The sequence below is a fragment of the Salmo trutta genome, chromosome 14 (assembly GCF_901001165.1).
Source record: "Salmo trutta chromosome 14, fSalTru1.1, whole genome shotgun sequence".
Taxonomy (NCBI): domain Eukaryota; kingdom Metazoa; phylum Chordata; class Actinopteri; order Salmoniformes; family Salmonidae; genus Salmo; species Salmo trutta.
Window position 1 is genome coordinate 64,659,632 of NC_042970.1, and position 25,367 is coordinate 64,684,998.

General features: G+C 41.6%; 1 protein-coding gene across 2 annotated transcripts; it reads left to right on the forward strand.

Moving 5' to 3' along the window:
- Positions 1–198: 198 nt before the first annotated feature.
- On the forward strand, positions 199–25,367 carry LOC115208640 (phosphoribosyl pyrophosphate synthase-associated protein 1-like). Of its 2 annotated transcripts, XM_029776851.1 has the most exons (11): positions 199–597; positions 683–775; positions 10,714–10,766; positions 15,102–15,168; positions 17,271–17,443; positions 20,093–20,208; positions 20,357–20,412; positions 20,544–20,698; positions 23,708–23,778; positions 24,609–24,755; positions 25,073–25,367. In XM_029776851.1, the coding sequence occupies exons 2-11, from the start codon at positions 693–695 to the stop codon at positions 25,229–25,231; spliced, it is 1,080 nt and encodes a 359-aa protein (XP_029632711.1). In that variant the 5' UTR covers positions 199–597; positions 683–692; the 3' UTR covers positions 25,232–25,367. The 2 variants fall into 2 exon arrangements, with proteins under 2 accessions (XP_029632711.1, XP_029632710.1); XM_029776850.1 differs by having other exon boundaries at positions 200–775.

Here is a 25,367-nt window from a genome sequence, read left to right on the forward strand (position 1 = left end):
TTCTTCATAATAACCCATTACTTTAGCGACTCTTTACGTCTTTTGACGCCTGCTACGTAAGGTTACTCTTTGACCTCGCGCATGATTGAAGCGCTCTGAGTGGTTGAAAATTCGCACAAACCACCCTCCTCTGTTCCAAAGCAGCACTCGCATTGGATTATTCTACTGCCAATATGTTAATCCTGGGCTACCCAATGAAATTACTAGTTTTCTTTCCTTTGATGTAACCTCATTGCTACAAAGTTTACATTAGCTACGATAGAAGCAACATTGTATACACGTTTTGAGATTATACGAGTCTGCTGTAGTGTACTTCTATTGCAAAATATTTTTCGAATTGAAGAATTAGGTGGAGCGCGTTTTTCATAGAGTAGCCTACAGATCTATGTGCGGATGTGGAACATCTCAGTTTATCCGTTTTCTAGTTTGTTAGACCAGTCATATTGCGATCGATAAGTAGACTTGTTTACTTACGCCAGTTATGTAGGTTAGCTACATGTAGGCCGTTGTTTACGCTTTGAGATTTTGTAACATTCCGCACTCATTCGACGTATTTCCGTGTTCTTAAATCCTGAATTTATAGTCGATATTGTCAATGTGAGTAGGCAAAATACGTGGTCATTGTGTTTTATTGAGCCTCAAGTCTCGTCTGTCATTCTCACACTTCAAAGTTTTCCTATAGTCACTCAACAATGAATATCTCAAAAAGTGGGTATCGTGTCTTTTCTGCCAACTCGACCACCGCATGCACAGAGCTCGCCAAGAAGATCACAGAGTAAGTATATGCTGCGCATTCAAATGAATCTCTTGCAACTCACTTAAATTACATTTTTTTCTCTTCAACTGGATTTTGAACGTAGTTAAGACAAATTAGTGATGTCCTAGTGCAGTGGTTCCCAAACTTTTTCAGTTACTGTACAACCAACTGAGTTTTGCTTTGCCGGAGTACCCTTGAAGTGCCCCCTCGTGCATTTTAGCAGTAGGCCTATGGTCTCATGAGTCTTCTTATAAGTACCCACTGTGGATAGGCCAAGTACCCCTGGGAACCACTGGTCTAGCGGTATAGGCCGCTGCTTCTAGAGAACATGTGCCACTGCCAGTGTGGGTTTGAATCCGGCCCAGTGCTCTTTCAGCAAAAACGTTCCTCTCTCATATCCAATAAACAATAAAATAAGTAAGGGACAGGACTGCCCCGCTCCTTAAATGTTTTAAAGTAGTGTGAAAATATCAGAATTGGGCTGTCTGTGTAAAAGCAGCCTATTAAGTCTACTTTCAAGTCGCTAGACTCCAGAGGATCTGTGACTCAAAATTGCAAGGATGAGAGAGAGGATGATGTCTCGCATAACTTTAAGAGACTTCAAGCAAACTGGGCTAACAAACAGATCCCATTCTCGGCAAACAGTAGTTCAAACATAGGAGCAGTTACAGCTGCTGCCCCGGCCCCAGACTGCTCCGTTTTTCCCGATTCACATGTTTTAAGATACAAGTGCCTCGATCCGCGGAGTCCAAACCGATCCAAATCTAACATGCATTGGTCAGAAAATTCATTCACTAGAGATACTGGTTCAAGTCCAGGCTCTGTCGCAGCCAGTCGAGACCGGGAGACCCATGGGGCGCCGCACAATTGGCCCAGTGTCGTCCGGGTTAGGGGAGGGTTTGGCTGGCAGGGATGTCTTTGTCCCATAGCACTCTTACGACTCCTGTGGCCGGCTGGGCGCATGCACGCTGACAAGGTCGCCAGGTGTACAGTGTTTCCTCCGACACATTGGTTTGGCTGGCTTCCGGTTTAAGCGAACATTGTGTCAAGAAGGAGTGTGGCTTGGTTGGGTCGTGTTTCGGAGGACGCACGGCTCTCGACCTTCGCCTCTCCCGAGTCCATACCGGGAGTTGCAGCGATGAGACAAGACTGTAACTACCAATTGGATACCACGAAAAAGGGGTAAAAAAAAGGTGAATGTAAGCGCTCATCATTTCAAAAAAGGCTACATCATTTTTAGAAACAGGAGTTTGGCCATTGCGAAGGTGCCTGGAAAGCAGGCTTGCAGCGAGCTACTGGGGATGCTAAACATCCTTTGGCCACTCTTGCCTGGCTGGGCAGAGATGCATAGTTGTTGTTTTTATTTTTCTATAGGTTGGCCTAAAAGTTTTTAAGCAAAATAATCCAATCAAAACGGAAAGCTCCTTGAAAGTGGGAATATGCCAGGCCTATTGGGCCAAAATCAATTATGGCCTATTGTATAGATAATAGAACAACAGTGAACAAAACTTTTAAGAGATCTGATTTTTAGATTAGAAATACTTTGCAACAATGACACATTTATCTATCCACCTTGTTCCTTTCTTTTAGCTTTTAGTAAGTTTACATACACCTTAGCCAAATGCATTTAAACTCAGTTTCACAATTCCTGACATTTAATTCAAGTAAAAATTCCCGGTCTTAGGTCAGTTAGGATCACCACTTTATTTTAAGAATGTGAAATGTCAGAATAATAGTAGAGGGAATGATTTATTTCAGCTTTTATTTCTTTCATCACATTCCCAGTGGGTCAGAAGTTTACATACACTCAATTAGTATTTGGTAACATTGCCTTTAAATTGTTTAACTTGGGTCAAACGTTTTGGGTAGCCTTCCACAAGCTTTCCACAATAAATTGGGTGAATTTTGGCCCATCACTCCTGACAGAGCTGATGTAACTGAGTTAGGTTTGTAGGCCTCCATGCTCGCACATGCTTTTTCAGTTCTGCCCACACATTTTCTATGGGATTGAGGTCAGGGCTTTGTGATGGCCACTCCCATACTTTGACTTTGTTGTCTTAAGCCATTTTGCCACAACTATGGAAGTATGCTTGCGGTCATTGTCCGTTTGGAAGACCCATTTGCGACCAAGCTTTAACTTCCTGACTGATGTCTTGAGATGTTGCTTCGATATATCCACATAATTTTCCTTGCTAATGATGCCATCTATTTTGTGAAGTGCACCAGTCCCTCCTGCAGCAAAGCACCCCCACAACATGTTGCTGCCACCCCCGTGCTTCACGGTTGGGATGGTGTTCTTTGGCTTGCAAGCCTCCCCCTTTTTCCTCCAAACATAAGATGGTCATTTTGGCCAAGCAGTTCTATTGTTATTTCATCAGACCAGAGGACATTTCTCCAAAAAGTATGATCTTTGGCCCCATGTGCAGTTGCAAACTGTAGTCTGTCTTTTTTATGGCGGTTTTGGAGCAGTGGCTTCTTCCTTGCTGAGCGGCCTTTCAGGTTATGTCGATATAGGACTCGTTTTTCTGTGGATATAGATACTTTTGTACCTGTTTCCTCCAGCATCTTCACAAGGTCCTTTGTTGTTCTGGGATTGATTTGCACTTCTCACACCAAAGTACGTTCATCTCTAGGCGACAGAACGTGTCTCCTCCCTGAGCAGTATGATGGCTGCGTGGTCCCATGGTGTTTATACTTGCGTACTATTGTTTGTACAGATGAACGTGGTACCTTCAGGCGTTTGGAAATTGCTCCCAAGGATGAACCAGACTTGTGGAGGTCTAGAATTTCTTGTAGAGGTCTTGGCTGATTTCAAAGAGGCACTGAGTTTGAAGGTAGGCCTTGAAATACATCCGCAGGTACACCTCCAATTGACTCAAATGATGTTAATTAGCCTATCAGAAGCTTCTAAAGCCATGACATCATTTTCTGGAATTTTCCAAGCTGTTTAAAGGTGAAGTCAACTTTGCGTATGTAAACTTCTGACCCACTGGAATTGTGATAGTGAATTATAAGTGAAATAATCTGTCTGTAAACAATTGTTGGAAAAATTACTTGTCATGCAGAAAGTAGATGTCCTAACCGACTTGCCAAAACTATAGTTTGTTAACAATACATTTGTGGAGTGGTTGAAAAACGTGTTTTAATGACTCCAACCTAAGTGGTATGTAACTTTCGGACTTCAACTGTATACATAAAAGTATATTAGCATAACTAGGCTACACAGAACCACACTGACCCATTGTAAAATGAGAGGCTATTCTTCCCATAGAAAAAAATATCCAAGTCCAACATGCCCAGCTCTGCCCACTGGGGCTTGGCTTACGGAGCACTCTTTGAAATAAGCACTCGTATAGTCGTATTCCATCGGCTCAAATTCTCTCACCACACTGGTGCAACATTATCTTCCTATTGTGGATCACCTGGACCGCATTTTAAATTCATTAACCATGTTGTGGGCATTCTAAAACTACTCACCATTTGTTTACACTTTTTTCAGTCATGTTACATCATTGACTAGCGAGCAAATAATGTAACTTTACCAGTATATCCAAACATTTTGGAGCAAAGACAGAAAAGGTATAGCTTCTTCAGGATATGAATGATCATAGCAAAGAATGAATGACATCTCTTGCACCTGACATTTTTAGAGATGGTGGACAATTTTCAATGTAATGCATCGCAATAGAAAAATTGTTTACACAATGTAGATACTTAATATTCCACAAATAACAGGTATTCATAAACATTTTAGCTTTTATAAAACAAATGTCTTTACACCACCACTTTAGTGTTCAAAAGTACCTATAGGCCCAATATAAGCTGTATCTCAATCAAGATTTATTTTATTTTTAATGTAGTGCTCTTAAAATTGAATGTGTGGGACTTACTTTTCATCGTGCTCCTAACAGCAAAATGTTAATTTAGAGCCATGCTGACCAGGCCTAACATTTCCCGGCGCCATTGACGGCCCTTGTGTGGCCGTAAAATGGCCCTTAAAAAAATTCCATGCCTTGCGGCCAAAGTGCCCCGAAGCACCTCTCACTCACACGGTTCTCTCAGATATCTCAATTCTTATTAGCCAAATGCCCGTCACGTGATCGTGTCCTCACAGGCATCGCAGCTCTGAAAAGTAGGCTACTAGTGAAGACGGACACATCAGGGATGCAACGGTGAACGTCTTTCTTATCCAATCCCGAGGTGCATAATGAAGATGTTAGAAGAACCGTCCACATTTACTTTGTCAGCCAAGATGAGTAAAACAAAAAAAGCACTAATCTATGTCAATCTACTATCCCCACATTACAAAGGTTTACTTCTTCCATTGGGCGGCTTGTCATTCGGTGCGATAAATAAATATTCCAAATAGAGACTCTGGAACAGTTGTTGGACAAAGGATCTCAAATTAATACCACCAGTGTACGTTAAAAAAATACTTTTAAAAGCAATGAGGCTGATGCAACAGATCAGAACGTTTAGCTTAAAATGTTGATAAACTATTCGTCCATTTCTTCGCATTATAAGCGCAGCAATGCACACAGGGCAGTATGCTATAAGCATGAATGTTCCAAAAATGCAATAAGCAGGAAAATCCAGCTCTCCAAAACGCACTGCATGGGTTGTTACTATGACTAGGATTGTGTTGAGAACATGAAAGAAATACTGGTTTCAATGGCATATGTGTTTATGAAAGAATCCCCTTAACATTCTTATGGTCGGGAACGGGTAAGACATGCCTCATAAAGTGTCAAAAAGTCCAGGTTTTAAACAATTACGTTTATAGTTAAATGTACACTGCCATGGCCTCCCGAGTGGCGCAGCGGTCTAAGACACTGCATCACAATGCTTGAGGCGTCACTACAGACCTGTGTTCGATCCCAGGCTGTGTCACAACCGGCCGTTACCGGGAGTCCCATAAGGCGTCGTCCGGGTTAGGGGAGGGTTTAGCCGGCGGGGGGCTTTACTTGGCTCATCGCGCTCTAGTGACTCCTTGTTGCGGGAGGATGTTTTGGAGGTTGCATGACCGTCATCTCTATGGAGCATGTTGGGGAGTTGCAGCGATGAGACGAGATCGCAAATTGGATATCATGAAATTGGGGATAACATTTTTAATAATTTCAAAATAAATAAAATATTTGTAAAAAGTTCACTGCCTCTGCTCAGATTGCAAGGTGGGTGATGTTGCAATGGGCAACAGGCATTGGCCATCCGAACAGTGCCTCGAGTATGACAGAATCAAGCCTTTAGACGTTAATATTAATTGTCCTACATCATATTTGTCAAACATGACTGTAGTTTAGCGCATATATATCCATTAGTTAACGCAACGTTTCCCTTCACTGTGGCAATTGTGATCAAATCAACGCAACATTAGCCACTTTCAATGAAACGTACCAAAACGAAATATGCAAGAGTGTGTTGTACGTTGTCGAGTCTGTTTGAAACCAATGAAAGCCAGTCAGGGCATTGGGGAAAAACTGAGTTTTCTTCAAAAAATGAATTGTTCTAATGGCGAAATCATTTAACAGTGCACCAGGGGTACTTGCTACTGTGATTCCTGAAATGCAGAGCCTGTTGGGAGTATTTTTTTGAATACGAAATTATACTTACGTTATATTGTTTGCTAGCTCAGCTGGTTTGCTAGCTCTGTCTCATTGACCACCAAACGTTGCTAACGCTAGCCACTTAACTTGCTCTTGCGATGTTTTATTAACTAGGTTAGTTAGCCATGTTATTAATACAACTCGCATCTGCTGTCGACACTAGGATACAATTTGAGAGAACTAGTTTGCGCCAAGTGGTTGTACCTTTGACAGCATGTTGACAATGAATTCAGAGCCATTCAGTGGCTAGCCACACTACAAACATCATTTTACCAGGTTCCCAAGAAGCAATTATAATAACAGTCCACCAAAACATACCCAAGAGTTTCTCGATTAGCAAGGGGCGGTGTGTGTTTAATATCGTTGTGTATTAAAAACACAGTGAGATAATTGTGAGATTTCGCCAGTGGTTAGAAGGGGGAAAATTGGGCTTCCCTGGAAAATGTTGTCTACAACAGTAACCAAGGGGGTCTGGGCTTAGCGATGGGTCAATAGTCAGCAAGTGTAGCAAGGAAGAAAAGGCAGACACTGCTGGCTCACAAAGACTGCATCTTATATTTGAGGGCTTCTGATGTCAAAATGTAAGTTAAAAGGAAGGGCAATCTCTTGGGAAAATTGTGTAGTTAAGTGTAACTATCTATATGAGCTGACTGTGTGATGTATGTCTATGGTGTATGTACTATGTAGGCACCTGAGCTCACCCATAAGGGAGACTAGGCATCTACATTACCTATCAGATTAGGGGGGACATTGTAGCCTATTATTTGTCGTCGTCTTCGCCCCCCCCCCCCCTCATTTTTGCAGGTTAAGTGTCCCAGCTAGGAATGTTTCAATATTTGTTTCCAAATTATGAGTCAATGAATATATACTGAATGTACAAAAAATTAAGAGCAATGGTTTGTTAATATTTGTCTTTCCCATTCACCCTCTAAAATGGCACACTCACAATCCGTCTCAATTGTCTCAAGGCTTAAAAATCATTCTTTAACCAGTCTCCTCCACTTTATCTACACTGATAAAAGTATATTTAACAAGTGACATCAATAAGCTTCACCTGGATTCACCTGGTCAGTCTGTCATGGAAAGAGCAGGTGTTCATAATGTTTTGTACACTTAGTGTATGGCACAACTGGATTCCACCCATCTCAAAATCGAATGGTTTCTACCAGAGAGATCTTCTCTTCTCGCTTTGGCCATGTAGTGTGCCTCACAAGTGATTGCTGTCCTTATTATGACATTTTCAACTTTACCCTGTATATCTAAAAATGAGCACATACACTGATTGTTTAATGCAAAATGACCAAAACTGTTGCTGATCATGAACCTAAACAATCAAAATAAGATCTATTGTAAGGCCTGTTCAGCAGTTATAGCCAGATGAGTCAGTTTGGGATCCTGAGTGGCGCAGCGGTCTAAGGCACTGCATCGCAGTGCTAGAGGCGTCACTTCAGACCCAGGTTCGATCCCGGGGTGTATCACAACCAGCCGTGATCGGGAGTCCCAATAACGGGAGTCCCAAACTCTCCCCTAACCAGCGTCGTCCGGGTTAGGGGAGAGTTTGGCCGGGGTAGGCAGTCATTGTAAATAAGAATTTGTTCTTATCTGACTTGCCTAGTTAAATAAAATTAAAAATGAGTTGTCTCCGGTAGATTACTTTTATTCCGGTAAAAACATTTTCAACAGCACATAGACCGCTGCACCACTCGGGAGAACCGGCCGTGATTAGAAGTCCCATAGGGCGGCGCACAATTGGCCCAGCGTCGTCCGGGTTTGGCCGGTTAACTGACTTGCCTAGTTAAATAAATGTTATATATATATATATGTTTTTTTATGGATAATACCCTAGCAAATTACATAGATGGTCACTCATCTAATAAAGCCTAATATCACGCAAGCTATTTTAGAATTTGAATGCTGAAAGTGCCATGCAGATGAGCAAGATCCGGAACAGGCCGCCGACCTCGCGTTGGTCAGCGTGCGAAGCTGGGCACAGTATGAGTTTGACTATGATAAATAAAATACGGGTAGAAAAAATATTGCCTGAGATTTCTCAGCATGCAAAATGACTTGTAGCTCAGTGACTGTCAACACAGTTACATGCAGTTTGACACTGAAGGAGAGGACTCATCAGTTGCAGAGTATGTAAATTGAGCAGGGTTGGAGCGAGATTCTCAAAGGCTGGAGCGTTGGCCTTCTCACCTGCTCCAATTTCTCTCCAGTAGTGCTCACTTCACAAGCTCAGGGCATGCCTGGCCCAGCATGCATTTGTAGCCTACTTGTGTGCTGCTACAGCCCCTTACCCATGACAGTAGCTAAAGTTCGCTAAATACTTTCATAAGGAAACTGATAAAACACAGGTGCAAAATCAAGATTACTTACAAAGATGAGGACCAAGAGTAAGAGAAGGAGTGCGGTGATGTAGTGTCAACAACTAAAGAATCATTGTGGAATCTGAAAAGATAATTATCCCGAAAGCATGATGTGTACTTACTACAGTTGAAGTCGGAAGTTTACATACACTTAGGTTGATGAAACAAAAATAGTACTGTTTGGCCATAATGACCATTGTTATGTTTGGATAAAAAAGGGGGATGCTTGCAAGCCAAAGAACACCATCCCAACCGTGAAGCACGGGGGTGGCAGCATCATGTTGTGGGGGTGCTTTGCTGCAGGAGGGACTGGTGCACTTCACAAAATAGATGGCATCACGAGGAAGGAAAATTTTGTGGCTATCTTGAAGCAACATCTCAAGACATCAGTCAGGAAGTTAAAGCTTGGTCGCAAATGGTCTTCCAAATGAACAATGACCCCAAGCATACTTCCAAAGTTGTGGCAAAATGGCTTAAGGACAACAAAGTCAAATTATTGGAGTAGCCATCACAAAGCCCTGACCTCAATCCCATAGAAAGTTTGTGGGCAGAACATTCTTAAAATAAAGTGGTTATCTTAACTGACCTAAGACGGGGAATTTTTACTAGGATTAAATATCAGGAATTGTGAAAAACTGAGTTTAAATATATTTGGCTAAGATGTATGTAAACTTCCGACTTCAACTGTATATAGTGCATGTGTACACCCCTTCAAATTAGTGGATTTTGGCTATTTCAGACATACCCATTGCTGACGGGTGTATAAAATCAAGCACACAGCCATGGAATCTCCATAGACAAACATTGGCAGTAGAATGGCCTTACTGAAGACCTCAGTGACTTTCAACGTGCCCCAGTCAACTGTAAGTGCTGTTATTGTGAAGTGGAAACATCTAGGAGCAACAACTGCTCAGCTGAGAAGTGGTAGGCCACGCAAACTCACAGAACAGGAACGGCGTGTGCTGAAGTGAGTAGCGTGTAAAAATTGCCTGTCCTTGGCTGCAACACTTGCTAGCAAGTTCCAAACTCCCTCTGGAAGCAACGGTGGAATCGCGGTCTCTGCAGTGATGAATCACGTTTCACCATCTGGCAGTCAGACAGACATCTGGGTTTTGCCGATACCAGGAGAACACTACCTGCCCTACTGCATAGTGCCAACTTTAATGTTTGGTGGAGGAATAATGGTCTGGGGCTGTTTGTCATGGTTCGGGCTCAGCCCCTTAGTTCCAATGAAGGAACATTTTAACGCTACAGCCAAGGGGAGGCCATTTGCTGTTTCAGCATGACAATGCCCCCATGCACAAATCAAGGTCCATACAGAAATGGTTTGTTGAGATCGGTGTGGAAGAACTTGACTGGCCTGCACAGAACCCTTTACCTCAATCCAATCGAACACCTTCGGGATGAATTGGAACGCCGACTGCGAGCCAGGCCTAGTTGCCCAACATCAGTGCTTTCACTTCAGCGGATGGCGAGTAGCCATGTCATCAACCACTCCCTTTGCCATTCTCACTGTTCTCACTCAATGTTTTTGTATAGTCAGGGCATTTGAGAAACAAGAGTGGACTAGTTAAGTAACCTATCAGTTAGTGTTGGGCCAGTAACAAATGTCGCTAGTTCGAATCCCCAAGCTGACAAGGTGAAAAATCTGCCGATGTGCCCATGAGCAAGGCACTTAACCCTAAATGCTCCAGGGTCACCGTTGATAATGGCAGACCCTGGGTGTGACCCCACTCTCTGATTGTCTCTCTCGTTGAGTTTGAATATGCAAAAAACACATTTCCAATTCACACGTACATAATACACTTGTACATCTATGAAATAGGACAAATATAAGCACCCACAATAATAATTATTCTTATTAATAATAATGATTGATGACAGTTGGGCATGTTACTTACAAGGCGGGCATTCCTCCTGTGTGTGGACAAATTAGTTCTGTGTGTTTTTTTAACTGTCTAACATCTTCCTTCCCTCCTTGCAGACGGCTTGGCGTAGACTTGGGAAAGTCAGTTGTTTACCAAGAGTCCAACAGAGGTGAGATGCCAGGTTATCCGTTTCAGCTTCATACAGTATACACAGTGTACAGAACATTAAGGACACCTTAATATGTGAACGACCAGCTCGATTCGGTCTTATGTGGCAAAATGTGAAATAAAAAAATAAAAAATGTTTAACGTTGGATAAAAGTAGGCTTAGAGCTAGAAAATGGTATCATATACTACAGTTGAGGAACAGTTGGGAAAGTACTTCTTCTTTGAAAGTTGATAAACATGTAACCCCACTTTTGATAAAATGGCCCTTAAATGTTTTGTTACACCTATTGGAGAGATCTTCTTTGTCTACACCCGTTCATTATCGTTCACTCCCTCTTAAGACTTAGCCCACCCATCTCTTTAAGGATTCACGTGAGGCCATGTGCTAAACCGAGTGAGTACAGTAGTGTACTAAACAAACCAAGATTAAGACTAAAGGTTTATACTATGTCTATTGACATGTCTGTATACAGTTGTCGCAGTGACACCATGAACATTCTATTATCGTCCAACATCAAACTTATCGTTGTCGTTATGAAAAAGTATAAACACAAAAACGACAGGCTGTATGACATCAGCACCCTGGTGGTTCAAAATAGCATAACTGGTGTATTTTAACACCAATAATCCCATCCGTTTAAAACTGAATTTAGTTTATGTCAATCTAGCAAACCAGGCAACTAAAAGCAACTTTCTAAACAATGTTTTGGTTCGTTTCTAGCTTGTTAGCTGGCTTGCCAGTTCAAATAATGACCATATCATATAGCTGACAACGTATTCATTTAGCTAATTTGTATTCATTATTATAGGAAAATTAACTCACAACAAGATCATTATTTACAAGTTAATGGCAAGCTAATTACAGAAAATATCTTAAGGTTGTGATTGTAACTAAATAAAATAATCTTAGAATTTGGACACTGTCTCGTTGGCCTAACGTTATATCCTAATTTGTCTTTGGTGCAGGTCATGTTCTTCTTCACATTACCGTCTCTGTTATCCACGCACTATATCAAATAAAATAAAAGTGTATTTGTCACATGCATAGGATACAATGGTGTAAACGGGACAGTGAAAGGTTTCTTGCATAGTGGAGTCTTTTTTTTTAATTCTTAAAAAAAATGTTTTTGACATGTAGCTAGCTAAACAACGAACCATAATCCCAACTCATAACGTTAGTGTCCTTTATGAATCTACAGGTAGCTAAAGCTAACCAACTAGGTTCAATGTTACTTAGCTAGCTAACATTAGGCTATAGCTAGCAATGCAAATAGCTCTGAGATATGAATAATATTACCACACAGATCATATACGTAATGTTAGCTAGCGAGACAGCCAGCCAGCTAACGCTAGCTAGCTAGCTAACAGTACGCTTTAACTTGCAATGAAAATTATTTTCTGCCAAAATTAGAAATTGATAATATTGGAAAATGTAGCTAGCTAGGCTCTCTTACCCGTATTCATAGATTAACACTTCTCCCTCATGCATGCCATGGTTCACCTTAGTTTGAAGATGTAATCCGGAGACAGGTGTTTTATACAACAGCCTGTGTATTCTCTTTTTGACTCCCTCTGCATATTTGCAATCAAACGGCAGAATTTTCTCCATTTCCGTAGCTATCATTCTCTGCTTCCACCCGGCATTCCACCGATTTCAAAACTGTCCTCACGAAAGTGGAGAACATTAGCAACACTTTTGCAGTCTTTGTGATATCTTTCAAAAAAGGAGCTTTTGAAAGGATTACCTACACATACTGAGCAGCTCATGCTTTATAAAGAAGCGTGCTACATGGCAGACCAATCCAATCAGCATGTCCAGCCCATCCATTATCTCAGCTAATCATGGCTAGCGGAAAGGTTCCTGTCTTTTTCCATGGCTAAACCAACTAGGCTCGTAATTTAACTCTTTTATTTGTATTTACAGATGGCATACAATTTTGTTATTAAGGCACTTGAGAGTTCACATTCCAGAAGGCATTTCTGCCAAAAATAAGCATTTTGATTTAAAAAAATATGTTTACGTTCAAATATCTCTCATGTGAAGTAGTGACACGCGACAGTTTTCCTGAAACGAGTCACATATTTAGTTGCACCCCCCCACACTTTTGCCCCTCAGAATAGCCTCAATTCGTGGGGCATGGACTCTACAAGGGGTCGAAAGCGTTCCACAGGGATGCTGGCCCATGTTGATTCCAATGCTTCCCAGTGATGTCAAGTTGGGCTGGATGTTCTTTGGGTGGTGGACCATTCTTGACACATACAGGGAAACTCTTGTGTGTAAACCCCAGCAACGTTGTGGTTCTTGACACAAAACGGTGCACCTGGCACCTGCTACCATACTCTGTTCAAAGGCACTTAAATATTTTGTTTTGCTCATTCACCCTCTGAAGGGCGCACATACACAATCCATGTCTCAATTGTCTTAGGTAAAGAAGGGTTTTTAAGCCTTGTCTCCTCCCCTTCATCTACACTGATTTTGAAGTGGATTTAACAACTGACATCAATAAGGGATCATAGCTTTCATCTGGTCAGTCTGTCATGGAAAGAGCAGATGTCCTTTTAATGTTTTGTACACTCAGTGTATATAAAATCTACAGGCTTACTATAGCACTATAGTATAGATCCCTCAAACTCAAATCTGGACCTCGAAGCCAGTTCCTCTGCATCTTTTCATTGTTCCCCTTTAATCAGGGACTGATTTAGAACTGGGACACTAGGTGTGCAAGTAATTATCAGGTAGAACAGGAAACCAGCAGGCTCTGGACCTCGTAGTGTAAGAGTTAAATGTCCCTGGTATACAGTGCATTCGGAAAGTATTCAGACCCCTTGACATTTTCCACATTTTGTTACAGCCCTATTCTAAAATGTATTAAATGGTTTTCTTTCATCATCAATCTATACACAATACCACAATGACAAAGCAAAAGCAGGTTTAGACATTTTTGCAACTATCACATTTACATAAGTATTCAGACCCTTTACTCAGTAGTTTGTTGAAGCACCTTTGGCAGTGATTACAGCCTCAATTCTTCTTGGGTATGACGCTACAAGCTTGGCACACCTGTATTTGGGGAGTTTCTTTCATTTTTCTCTGCAGATCGGCTCAAGCTCTGTCAGATTGGATGGGGAAGCGTCGCTGCACAGTTATTTTCAGGTCTCTCCAGAGATGTTCGATCAGGTTCAAGTCCGGGCTCTGGCTGGGCCACTCAATGACATTGAGGCTTGTCCCAAAGCCACTCTTGCGTTGTCTTGGCTGTGTGCTTAGGGTCGATGTCCTGAGCACTCTGGAGCAGGTTTTCATCAAGGATCTTTCTCTACTTTGGTCAGTTCATCTTTCCCTCAATCGTGTCACTGCCGCTGAAAAACATCCCCACAGCATGATGCTGCCACCACCATGCTTCACCGTAGGGATGGTGCCAGGTTTCCTCCAGACGAGATGCTTGGCGTTCTGGCCAAAGATCAATCTTGGTTTCAGCACACCAAAGAATCTTGTTTCTCATAGTCTGAAAGTCTTTAGGTGCCTTTTGGCAAACCCCAAGCAGGCTGTTAATGTGCATTTTACTGAGGAGTGGCTTCCGTCTGGCCACTCTACCATAAAGGCTTGATGGGAGAATCTTCCAGAAGGAGGACAACCTCCACAGAGGAACTCTGGAGCTCTGTCAGAGAGATCATCATGTTCTTGGTCACCTCCCTGACCAAGGCCCTTCTCCCCTGATAGCTCAGTTTGGTGGGGCGGCCAGCTCTAGGAAGGGTCTTGGTGGTTCCCAAACTTCTTCCATTTAAGAATGATGGAGGCCACTGTGTTCTTTGGGACCTTCAATGCTGCTGACATTTTTTTGGTACCTTTCCCCAGATCTGTGCCTTGACACAATCCTGTCTCGGAGCTCTACGGACAATTCCTTCGACCTCATGACTTGGTTTTTGCTCTGACATGAACTCTCAACTGTGGGACCTTATCTAGACAGGTGTGTGTGTATATCCAAATCATGTCCAATCAATTGAATTTACCACAGGTGGACTCCAATCATGTTGTAGAAACATCTCAAGGATGATCATTGAGAACAGGATGCAGCGGAGCTCTATTTCGAGTCTCATAGCAAAGGGTCTGAATACTTATGTAAATAAGGTTTTTTTTCAACTGTTTTTACATTTATCATTATGAGGTGTAGTGTGTAGATTGAAGAAACCTTTTTATTTAATCAATTTTAGAATAAGGCTGTAACATGAGAGAATCAAGGGGTCTGAATACCTTCCGAATGCACTGTAGATGATGGTCGGCATACTGTATGTTGAGTTACTTGCTCCTGAAACCGATTTCCTTCTTTTTTATTTACAGAAACCAGGGTGGATGTGAAAGAGTCTGTTCGTGGTCAAGACATCTTTATCATTCAGACCATTCCAAGGTGAGAGGATCCGGGTGTCATTTCTTTTCCACCATCTGAAGTGAGTATGTATATTCTAGTTGGTGGGATATGCAGTATCACCACAGAACCAAATGGATCATTAGAAACTAGATGAGAGGAAAGTAAATGTATTCCCTTGTGAAATTAGGCAGACATTGTTGATCCATCGCTGATCAGTCAGAATGACCCCCATGGGTCTCTGTCTCCACCAACATCTTTTCATCCAGTGGTTATGTCCTTCATTGGTTGGCAGGAGCTGCCTGGTGACGTGAGAGAGCAATATTAATAGCCAGCTAGGGGGCACTGACTTGTAAAGAGTAACTTTCCTGAACTTCTTGTTTATTTTAATCGAAAACCAGATGTTTTTGGCTTATTTATAGTGAAACACATCAATTCTGGTCATCATTTTGACATTTCATTGCAAAAGTGATATATTTAGGTATTTTAGTAGTTAATCTAGCTCTTTTTGCCCCTAGTGGTTAAATTCAACCTTTGAAATCGTAACGTAAAGAAGGCTCTTTGAGAAGGTGCCTCTTCAGCATCTCAAGGGCGGGGTTTGGTATGAAATCCACTCCCTTCTAGATGTGCTGGGTGTGGTACCACCTCAATGCTCACTATTAAAGCAGGTGACAGCACGCCTTATTTGCAATGGTCTTGGTAAGTGGAGTGTGCCAATATGTTTTGCATGAGGCTTCCTTGACTAAACTACTGACGTTACACAAAATTCAAAAGGCAGTAAGGCACATTTCCGCATATGACCAAATTCAATGTTTTTGCTTACCGTTTCATACACTTATGTGCTTTTACGAAGAATAAAAACGTGGGCTATGAGGATTTTACGTTTTATATTCGTAGGTATATCCATCATAACGAGAAATAGGTGACACTGGTGGCCATGTCAACTCATATTTTCTCCCAACTGCTATGACTAATTGGTGGCTCATAGTTCAATGGTTGGGAGTTCTAATCCCACATGAGCAAGATATACATTTTTACTTTAAATCCTTAATTTACAATATTTATCCCTGGTAGTAGTTGTAGGGTTTTACTGGCCTGTTCTGCACCCCTAGGCGAGACCAAAAAAATTCCGCCCCTTTCTTGAATAGTCTCAGTAAGAAAAAATATGTTGGCAAGCCGTCTAAAATGCATTTTTTCCCCCAACACAATACTGCAATAAATGTGAGTCCACATTTACAATATATTTTTTGCATCCCAAGGGGGATTCGATCTTAAACCACAAGTGGCAATAGATGTCAGGAACTTGGTGACTAACCACTGTGAGCTAACTGTCCAGAGATGTATTTGCTCACAATGCACATCATTTTATTAGATGATGCTTTAGCGAGAAAGTGTTGGGAGCAGGTACAACAGTTTACCCACCCCCAAAATGAATATTTATGAGTAATTCCCCCCCCCAACCACAACTTCTAGCCTGAATACATTTTCAGAACATACGAAGGTTTGGGCAAAGGGTGAAATTGGGGTTGAGTTACCCTTTAATGATGGTGCTGTTTCAGGATGCTGCCGAGGCCAAATCTACTCTGGCACTACCTCATTGCGCTCTTTGTATTGGTTAAGCTACTAAGTATAGTGTTAGTAACAGTGTATCACGTCTCCAACAAAGTTTGCCTCTGCTTCTCTCATGAACTGGCTGAATCCCCTACAACAATGGAGTCGTTCTTCGATACGATCTCGAGAGGCTTAATTATTTAGAAATGCCCCGTAGCTTTCAAGGTTATACTTCAGGGTTTAGGGAACGACTATTCGTGTGGCGCTCAAGCAAGTTAACATTGTAGGATACTGACTAGCGTCATACACTCACTCAAATGTGTAGTGAATGTGTTTCAACGAAGACGAGTGTTAACTCCGAGAGCCAACGTTCTGTGGGCTAATGTGGTCTTGAGACGCGCCGACATCTTGAATTTTATACCACGTCAGTTACTACCACATGCAAATTTAAAACCATGACAACACAACATCCAGTTTTAATCAACAGTTTACTGAAATATCTACAATAACTACTCTTGACTCTCACTCTTACTCGTCTTATCTCTATCCATCTGTCTCCATTGCCTTTTGAATGGTTATTTTGTCCTACCCAGAGACGTGAACACGGCCATCATGGAGCTGCTGGTCATGGCCTACGCTCTCAAGACTAACTGTGCCAAGAACATCATTGGGGTCATCCCCTACTTCCCTTACAGCAAGCAGTGCAAGATGAGGAAGAGGGGCTCCATTGTCTGTAAGCTGCTGGCCTCCATGCTCGCTAAAGCCGGTATGATACTGTATGGCTACTGTATGCATCATCTGGTTTTCTTGTTGTGACACCAATCATTTTTTTGTTTATTGCATAAATGGTTACAATGTTTTAGGAAGATGGTTTAAACACTGCTAACATAAGTTGTACACAAATGAATAATTTTGTAGGAGTTATACACGTCTTTATTATGAAAAACAATGCTTTACCAGATACTGTGAGGTAATGCAGCCTGGTCTCAAATCACATTTTATTGGTCACATACACGTGTTTAGCAGATGTTATTGCGGGTGTAGCAAAATGCTTGTGTTTCTTGCTCCAGCAGTGCAATAATATCTTACAAGTAAATCTTAACAATTTCACAACAATACACACAAATATAAGTAAAGGAATGGAATTAAGAATATATAAATACATGGACAAACAATGTCAGAGCGGCATAGACTATATAAATACAGTATATACATATGAGAAGAGTAATGCAAAATATGTATACATTATTAAAGTAACTAATGTTCCAATTATTAAAGTGGCCAGTGATTCCAAGTCTATGTATATAGGGCAGCAGCCTCTAATATGCTAGTGATGGCTATTTAACAGTCTGATGGCCTTGAGATAGGAGCTGTTTTTCAGTCTCTCAGTCCCAGCTTTGATGCACCTGTACTGACCTTGCCTTCTGGATGATAGCGGGGTGAACAGGCAGTGGCTCGGGTGGTTGTTGTCCTTGATGGTCATCTAGACGTAACAGGAAATGTAAATCCCGGACACGGACATTGTATGATGTGTTACATACGGTTACATAAGACAGATGGTCTAAGGCAAACATTTGAAGTCGGGTGGGTGGGCTTATAAGGCGAATGTCTAGCAACCCAAAGGTTGCCAGTTCGAATTTAATCACGGATAACTTCAGCTGTCCGTCCTGTCTCCCTGTAGAGCTGTCTTGGGTGTCTTAGGCACGCTCACGCAGATGAGCAGGGACCCTGGGCATCTTTCTTTTGGTGTTTTTGAGTCAGTAGAAAGGCCTCTTTAGTGTCGTAAGTTTTCAGAACTGTGACCTTAATTGCCTACCGTCTGTAAGCTGTTAGTGTCTTAACGACCGTTCCACAGGTGCATGTTTATTAATTGTTTGTGGTTCATTGAAAAAGCATGGGAAACATTGTTTAAACCCTTTACAATGAAGATCTGTGAAGTTAATTCGTAAAAATCCAAATAACTTTGAAAGACAGTGTCCTGAAAAAGGGATGTTTCTTTTTTTTCCTGAGTTTATAATACAAATTGTAATTCATAACATATCATACAAAATGGGTGATGGACATCCACAAATGAATAAATACCATACGAAACATAATGTATCATATTAGATGGAGTGTCTCGGATTTACGAACAGAATAATACGAAATGCTCTGAGACCGAGTTGGGTAACGTTACGCCATAGCAAGTCCATCAACTCAATGTCACAACATACAGCTAGCAGAAAAGCTAACGGTCATATTATGGTATTTTAGTAGGGAAACACTAATTGCATCATCCTGTAAAAGGTAACACCCTGACTAGACCGGGCACATTGCATGTGTTCAAAATAAATGTACGCATGCATGTTATTCAATCATTTCATCCACATTGCTCTTGTGCGTCAACGAGTGTCTCTGTTGCCGAACGCTAAAATAGAACTTGGTTTGGTTTTCACAAGGATACAAACCCCACGTGGGTGCTTGAAAGACTAACGAGGAGAGAATAATCAAAGATAACTGTTTCCCTTTTATCTGTGGATTAATCGTCAGTAGAGAAACACAATTTTGTATAACCCGGGGTCTAACATCTAAAAAGAGGACCATAGGCATGTCAGGTTAAATAACAATCCAATGTTCATCTCCCAGGAAAACTAGCTAGCAACAGCCAGCTAGATGAATGTTTTTGTTTCGATCTGCCCCGAAATTAATAGAATTGATTCACTCTTGGTTATCACACACGTGTCTGGTGGGGATGGACAAAATTATAATTTGCACGCGGACATACGCAAGCCAGTCTAGCCGGGGTGTTGCCTGACCCAGTGGTGGAAAAAGTACCCAGTTGTCATACTTGAGTAAAAGTAAAGATACCTTAATAGGAAATTACTCAAGTGAAAGTCACCCAGTAAAATACTACTTGAGTAAAAGTATTTGGTTATAAATATACTTAGCTATCAAAAGTAAATGTAATTGCAAAAATATACTTAAGTATCAAAAGTAAAAGTATAAATCATTTCAAATAGCTTATTAAGCAAACCAGACGGCACCATTGTATTTTTTTATTTTTATGTAAGGATAACCAGGGTCACACTACAACATGCAGGCATAATCTACAAGCGAATCATTAATGTTTAGTGAGTCTGCCAGATCAGAGGCAGTAGGGATGAAGAGGGATGTTCTATTGATGTTTGCGTGAATTGGACCATTTTCCTGTCCTGCTAAGCATTCAAAATGTAACGAGGACCTTTGGGTGTCAGGGAAATGTATGGAGTAAAATGAACATTTTATTTAGGAATGAAGTGAAGTAAAAGTTGTCAAATAGTAAAGTACAAATACACCCCCCCCCCTCCAAAAAAAACTACTTAAGTAGTACTTTAAAAAAAAAAATGTTGAACTAAGTATTTTACACTACTGGCTTGACCCACTGGTGTTATCACAGGGCTAACTCACATCATCACCATGGACCTGCACCAGAAGGAGATCCAGGGCTTCTTCAGTTTCCCTGTTGATAACCTGCGTGCCTCGCCCTTCCTGCTACAGTACATCCAGGAGGAAGTAAGACTACCCAGAATCCTTTCCAGTCACTTGTATCATTTCAATCATTATATCATGTATTTGTTGACAAAAGTTTAGTTTTAATCTGGTGTTGAACTGTGAAATCATGTTGGATAATGTTTATTTGTTACTGTTTATTTGCTTCTAGATTCCAGACTACAGAAATGCCATTATCGTTGCAAAGTCTCCTTCGGCGGCCAAGAGGTAACATCAAGGTTGGGAGGTTTCCAGCAAGATGGATAGTGAATGATGTGAAGTGTGTTTGTGGCTGCAGATTTGTGGGTAATTGGGATTGTCTTTGCTCTGTATGTATTTAAATCCTTTGTGTGTTCCAGAGCTCAATCCTATGCTGAGAGGCTGCGGCTGGGCCTGGCGGTGATGCACGGGGAGGCCCAGTGTTCAGAGTCTGACATGGCCGACGGAAGACACTCTCCCCCTCCAATGTCTTCAGGACGCACCACCTCTGGTCACCCTGGTCTGGAGCTGCCATGTAAGACACCCCCCCTCCCTAGACACACATGCATGTGCGCACACACTAGAAAATAACCCTGCCTTTGACCCTAACACACACAAATCACTGTTGCGTTGCTCTCATGTATATAATCTGCCTAATCAGCAGACAGTGCTGGTTTATGTAACCACTATTGTCAGGACAGGATGAGTTGATTCCTGACTGCTCTCTATCTGAGGAATCCATAGAAGGGTAATGAGTCTGAACAGCAGGGTTAAACCCCCACTGCTTATGGGGAGTAGACGGCACTGGGATGGGCCTCCCATGTAGCACTTGTGAACGCACGTACACCCAGACTCTGATCCTATCCATTGTAGAGCCACTGTAAAACATGGCGTTGGGTCAAAGTGAGGCTTTACAGAGATCTAATGGAACAGTATTTACAGAAACGAGAACAAACTGTATTTTACATTGATGGACTGGAAAAGTGGTAATCTGTCCGAATAACAACCCATAGCCCAGAGAGAGTTATTTTTACAAATCCAATTGTCACAGGAATGCTGTAAAAATATCCAGCCCTGAATGCCCTAAGGCACCAATAGCAAAGAGGACCTCCACACATTGTCCTCATGCTGACAGTGTACAACTGGAGTGGTTCAGCCAGTCAGGGCTGTAGTTTGTGTTGGTTCAGCAACAAAGCACTCCTTCTCAGCAGCCTGACACTACTGCAGATGCCTGTGAAATACTGCAGGCAATAACAGGCATCCATTCCCCTCTACCCTCCTCGTTCCTCTCCTCCACACAGCCTCTGGATTTCTCTTCTCGCCCTCTTTTTTTTCTTCTTTTTTTCCCCTCCTCCTTTTATACAGCGACTGTATTTCTCTCATACTTCTCTCCATTTCTCCCCTCCTTTATACAGGAACAGGGTACTGACATTACCAAAACAGCAGCTAAATTCAGATACGGAGCAAAGTGACACGTTTCATCTTTGAGAAAATAAGACATCGTTTTTTTCCCTGTGTTATTCTTTATATTAAACTTTATTTTATTGCGTTCCTTGGATAAATAGGACCAGAAGGCCTGTCTTCAGTTCTGGAGTTGTTTGTCTGTATGCTGCCTTTGTCTGTCTGTCTATGTCTTTTATATATTCTCTGTATATGACAGTGTTAACGTATACCATTTATCTTTTGAAGACACAGGGAGGCACCAGGCTTCATTCCCAGGCATAGAGCTCCCAAGTACGACCGTAATGCTCCACTCTCTCTTCCTCTAACCCCCATCCCTTATACTATCTGTGATCTTTTATACCTGCCTGCATGTAATGTTGATGTCTACCGAGGGAGTTTCCATTTCTAGCAGCGCTGACCTTCTAAATTCCCCTTTTGTAAAGATCTCAGTTCAGTTAAGTGTTTAGAGCGAGGGCGGGGGTCAAACATACGCGGGCGGGGGTTTGAGTAAAAAAGATAAACATTCCGGGGATAAGCTCAGTCGACGTTGAAATGACTGAAGCCACATCTGAACTGTGTAGAAATGATAAGGGTCCTACAATTATAGTCTTTTCACTTTTTACTCAGCCTGCTAGCAGTCATCAAAACGAAAGCCAGACAGTCGTGGGAGCTTCGGAAATTCCAAAAGCGATGGATCAAGGACAATTTAAAAAAAAATTGGGACGGTGAGGAAATGTGCTCAGATTTAAGTGCTTACCTCAGCGAAGACCGAAGACCCCCCTGGTTTAGACTGTTGGCTATCACCAAATTTGGTATGATTACTGAAACAAGATATCTGTAAAACAGCAGATTTCTTCACCTCCAAATTGGTGTCAAGGTCTTTGAGATAATCCCAAATTTACATTGTACGGTATTCCTCACTTGATACATTTTTGACATTTACATGCTTTTGTCTAATACACAATTAACTGTGAACTTCCAAAATTCTAATAAAATAATCACATTCAACCCTACCAATAGCAATAAGAATCTGCTGGATGCATTCATGCAAGCATCATGGAAAAACACATGGCTCTTCCCATGTATACTTTGGAGTTGCACTACAATTAATACCCGTTTGAAACCGTGTGGCTTGTCAACATTCCCTTCAACATGCCTCTCATCCTCAAATGTAGCATTTATCTGACCTTTGACCCCTTCAAAGCAACCAACAAAAGGGCTGCTAATGCAAATGTCTTACCAGAGGGCACCTACTGTATTCCACTGCCAGGTTGGTGATTGGCATACATTTTATGGAGCCAATCATTTCCCCATAAACATTATGCCATTTGGGCAATTTAACTATGTCTCTATAACTCCAAATGGAGATGAAGGAAACATCGCAAGCACCTCAGAGGCTGAATGAGGCGTGATGGCAAGCTTGGTTGTGTTCCCCTGCATCCTTTTTTCTTGATCAATTCCTAGTTTAGAATTTTTCACGCTAACTTGCTGTTTCAGCAACAGTATGATTCTTGTTTATTTAAAAACTCACCCCTCTCCCTGAAGCCTTAAAAAAAATGATTTTAACAAAATGATTTTGTTGCTAATGTCAACACCTCAGAGTTCCAAGTAGAGCCTCATGATTCAACCCTGAGAGTTTTTAAATACGCAGACATCTGGTTGGACGCCTCCGGGCTGACGATGAGGACACTGGTTTGAAGTTGGTTGTGATTTGGTATGGCATGGGGTTGCTGTGTGGATCCCTAAATCCCAAACTGGATGTTTTATTTGTGGGAAGGAAGACAGCTCTATACTCACGCGCCATGTGTTGCTACCATCACAATATGCCTGAAGCTGCCCTATACTTACAGTGCCCAAAATCATTTCACCTAGTTGTTGTCCCTTCTGTCAAAATGAGAGTTTTCAGGATTATTCTGTAACGGTTGTAGCAGTCTGTGGACATTGAGGTAGAGCTGTCTTGCATGGTCTTTGCAGGTGTTGAACTTGATCCCTTCTTACTCATTCTCAACCCAATAATTTGAATATCATTTTTTTTCTCCCTAATTTCCTCTGCACCACTGGTTTGAAAGTAATGCTCAACCTCTCTCCTTTTCTCTTTCAGTAATGATGGCCAAGGAGAAACCGCCTATCACTGTAGTGGGAGATGTGGGAGGTCGCATCGCTATCATTGTTGTAAGAATTCTATCGTCTCTTATTTCTGTTTAACTTTGATCCCTATGGGACAAAAAAAACTGCATTGTCCATGCTTTTGCTAATAAGCACGAATTAAAGTGTTACAGTTGAAGTCGGAAGTTTACATCTTAGCCAAATACATTTAAACTCAGTTTTTCACAATTCCTGACATTTAATCCCTGTCTTAGGTCAGTTAGGATCACCACTTTATTTTAAGAATGTGAAATGTCAGAATAATAGTACAGAGGATGATTTATTTCAGATTTTATTTCTTTCATCACATTCCCAGTGGGTCAGAAGTTTACATACACTCAATTAGTATTTGGTAGCATTGCCTTTAAATTGTTTAACTTGGGTCAAACGTTTCGGCCTTGAAATACAGGTACACCTCCAATTGACTCAAATGATGTCAATTAGCCTATCAGAAGCTTCTAAAGCCATGACATCATTTTCTGGAATTTTCCAAGCTGTTTAAAGGCACAGTCAACTTGGTGTATATAAACTTCTGACTCACTGGAATTGTGAAACAGTGAATTCTAAGTGAAATAATCTGTCTGTAAACAATTGTTGGAAAAATGACTTGTCATGCACAAAGTAGATGTCCTAACCGACTTGCCAAAACTATAGTTTAACAAGAAATTTGTGGAGTGGTTGAAAAACGAGTTTTAATGCATACGTCTGCCTTCAACTGTATATAAACTATTTAAGTTTCACACTCACTGTTCTGAGGAAGTCCTCATGTAAGATGTATTTGAACATACTGTATGATATTTAGATGCTAACAACTGTTATTTTGTTCTAAGTCCTTCCTTGTCGTTTCCCTCTCTCAGGATGACATCATAGATGACGTGGAGGACTTTGTCGCGGCGGCTGAGACTCTGAAAGAGAGGGGGGCCTATAAGATCTATATCATGGCGACACACGGCCTGCTCTCAGCAGAGGCCCCGCGACTCATAGAGGAATCCGCCATCGATGAGGTAAGACGAAGCACACAGGCTGTACTCGCACAGGCTTTTATTAAGCTTGAAATGGCTGTTTTTTCTAACGTCGACACAGCTGACGTTATTGTAAGTAGTCTGTGCTGCTCCGATACTTGACGCTGCTCAAGGTCGGAATTATGTCTATTTGCTGGATAAATCAAACAAATCTATGCTTTCTTAAAAAGACAAGTACACAAACTGATACCCAAATATAGTAATATGCAATGCATACGCCAAAAAAAAAACTTTGCGTTCTTAAACATAGTCCCTGCTGTAACCTAGCTCTCCATTTTGTGTCCTTGTGTCCCCCCCAGGTGGTGGTGACCAATACAGTCCCTCATGAGGTCCAGAAGCTCCAGTGTCCCAAGATCAAGACAGTGGACGTCAGTATGATCCTGGCCGAGGCCATCCGACGCATCCACAACGGAGAGTCCATGGCTTACCTGTTCCGTAACATCACAGTAGATGACTGAGCTACACGCACAAATACGCTGTGAGACCGAGGATTTTCAACTCCCTTACATAGGAACTTGTTTCTTTTCATTCTAATTGACTTCCTATGTAAAACAAAATATCTTGCATTCTCAATAAATGTCTACTGTTCATGCA

Bases quoted from the DNA above. Each gene is read 5' to 3' on its own strand.
- LOC115208640 (XM_029776851.1), top strand. From the start codon at position 693: ATGAATATCTCAAAAAGTGGGTATCGTGTCTTTTCTGCCAACTCGACC. The intron at 10,767-15,101 runs GTGAGATGCCAG...TTTTATTTACAG, and splicing joins TTACCAAGAGTCCAACAGAG to AAACCAGGGTGGATGTGAAA. The intron at 17,444-20,092 runs GTATGATACTGT...GTGTTATCACAG, and splicing joins CTCCATGCTCGCTAAAGCCG to GGCTAACTCACATCATCACC.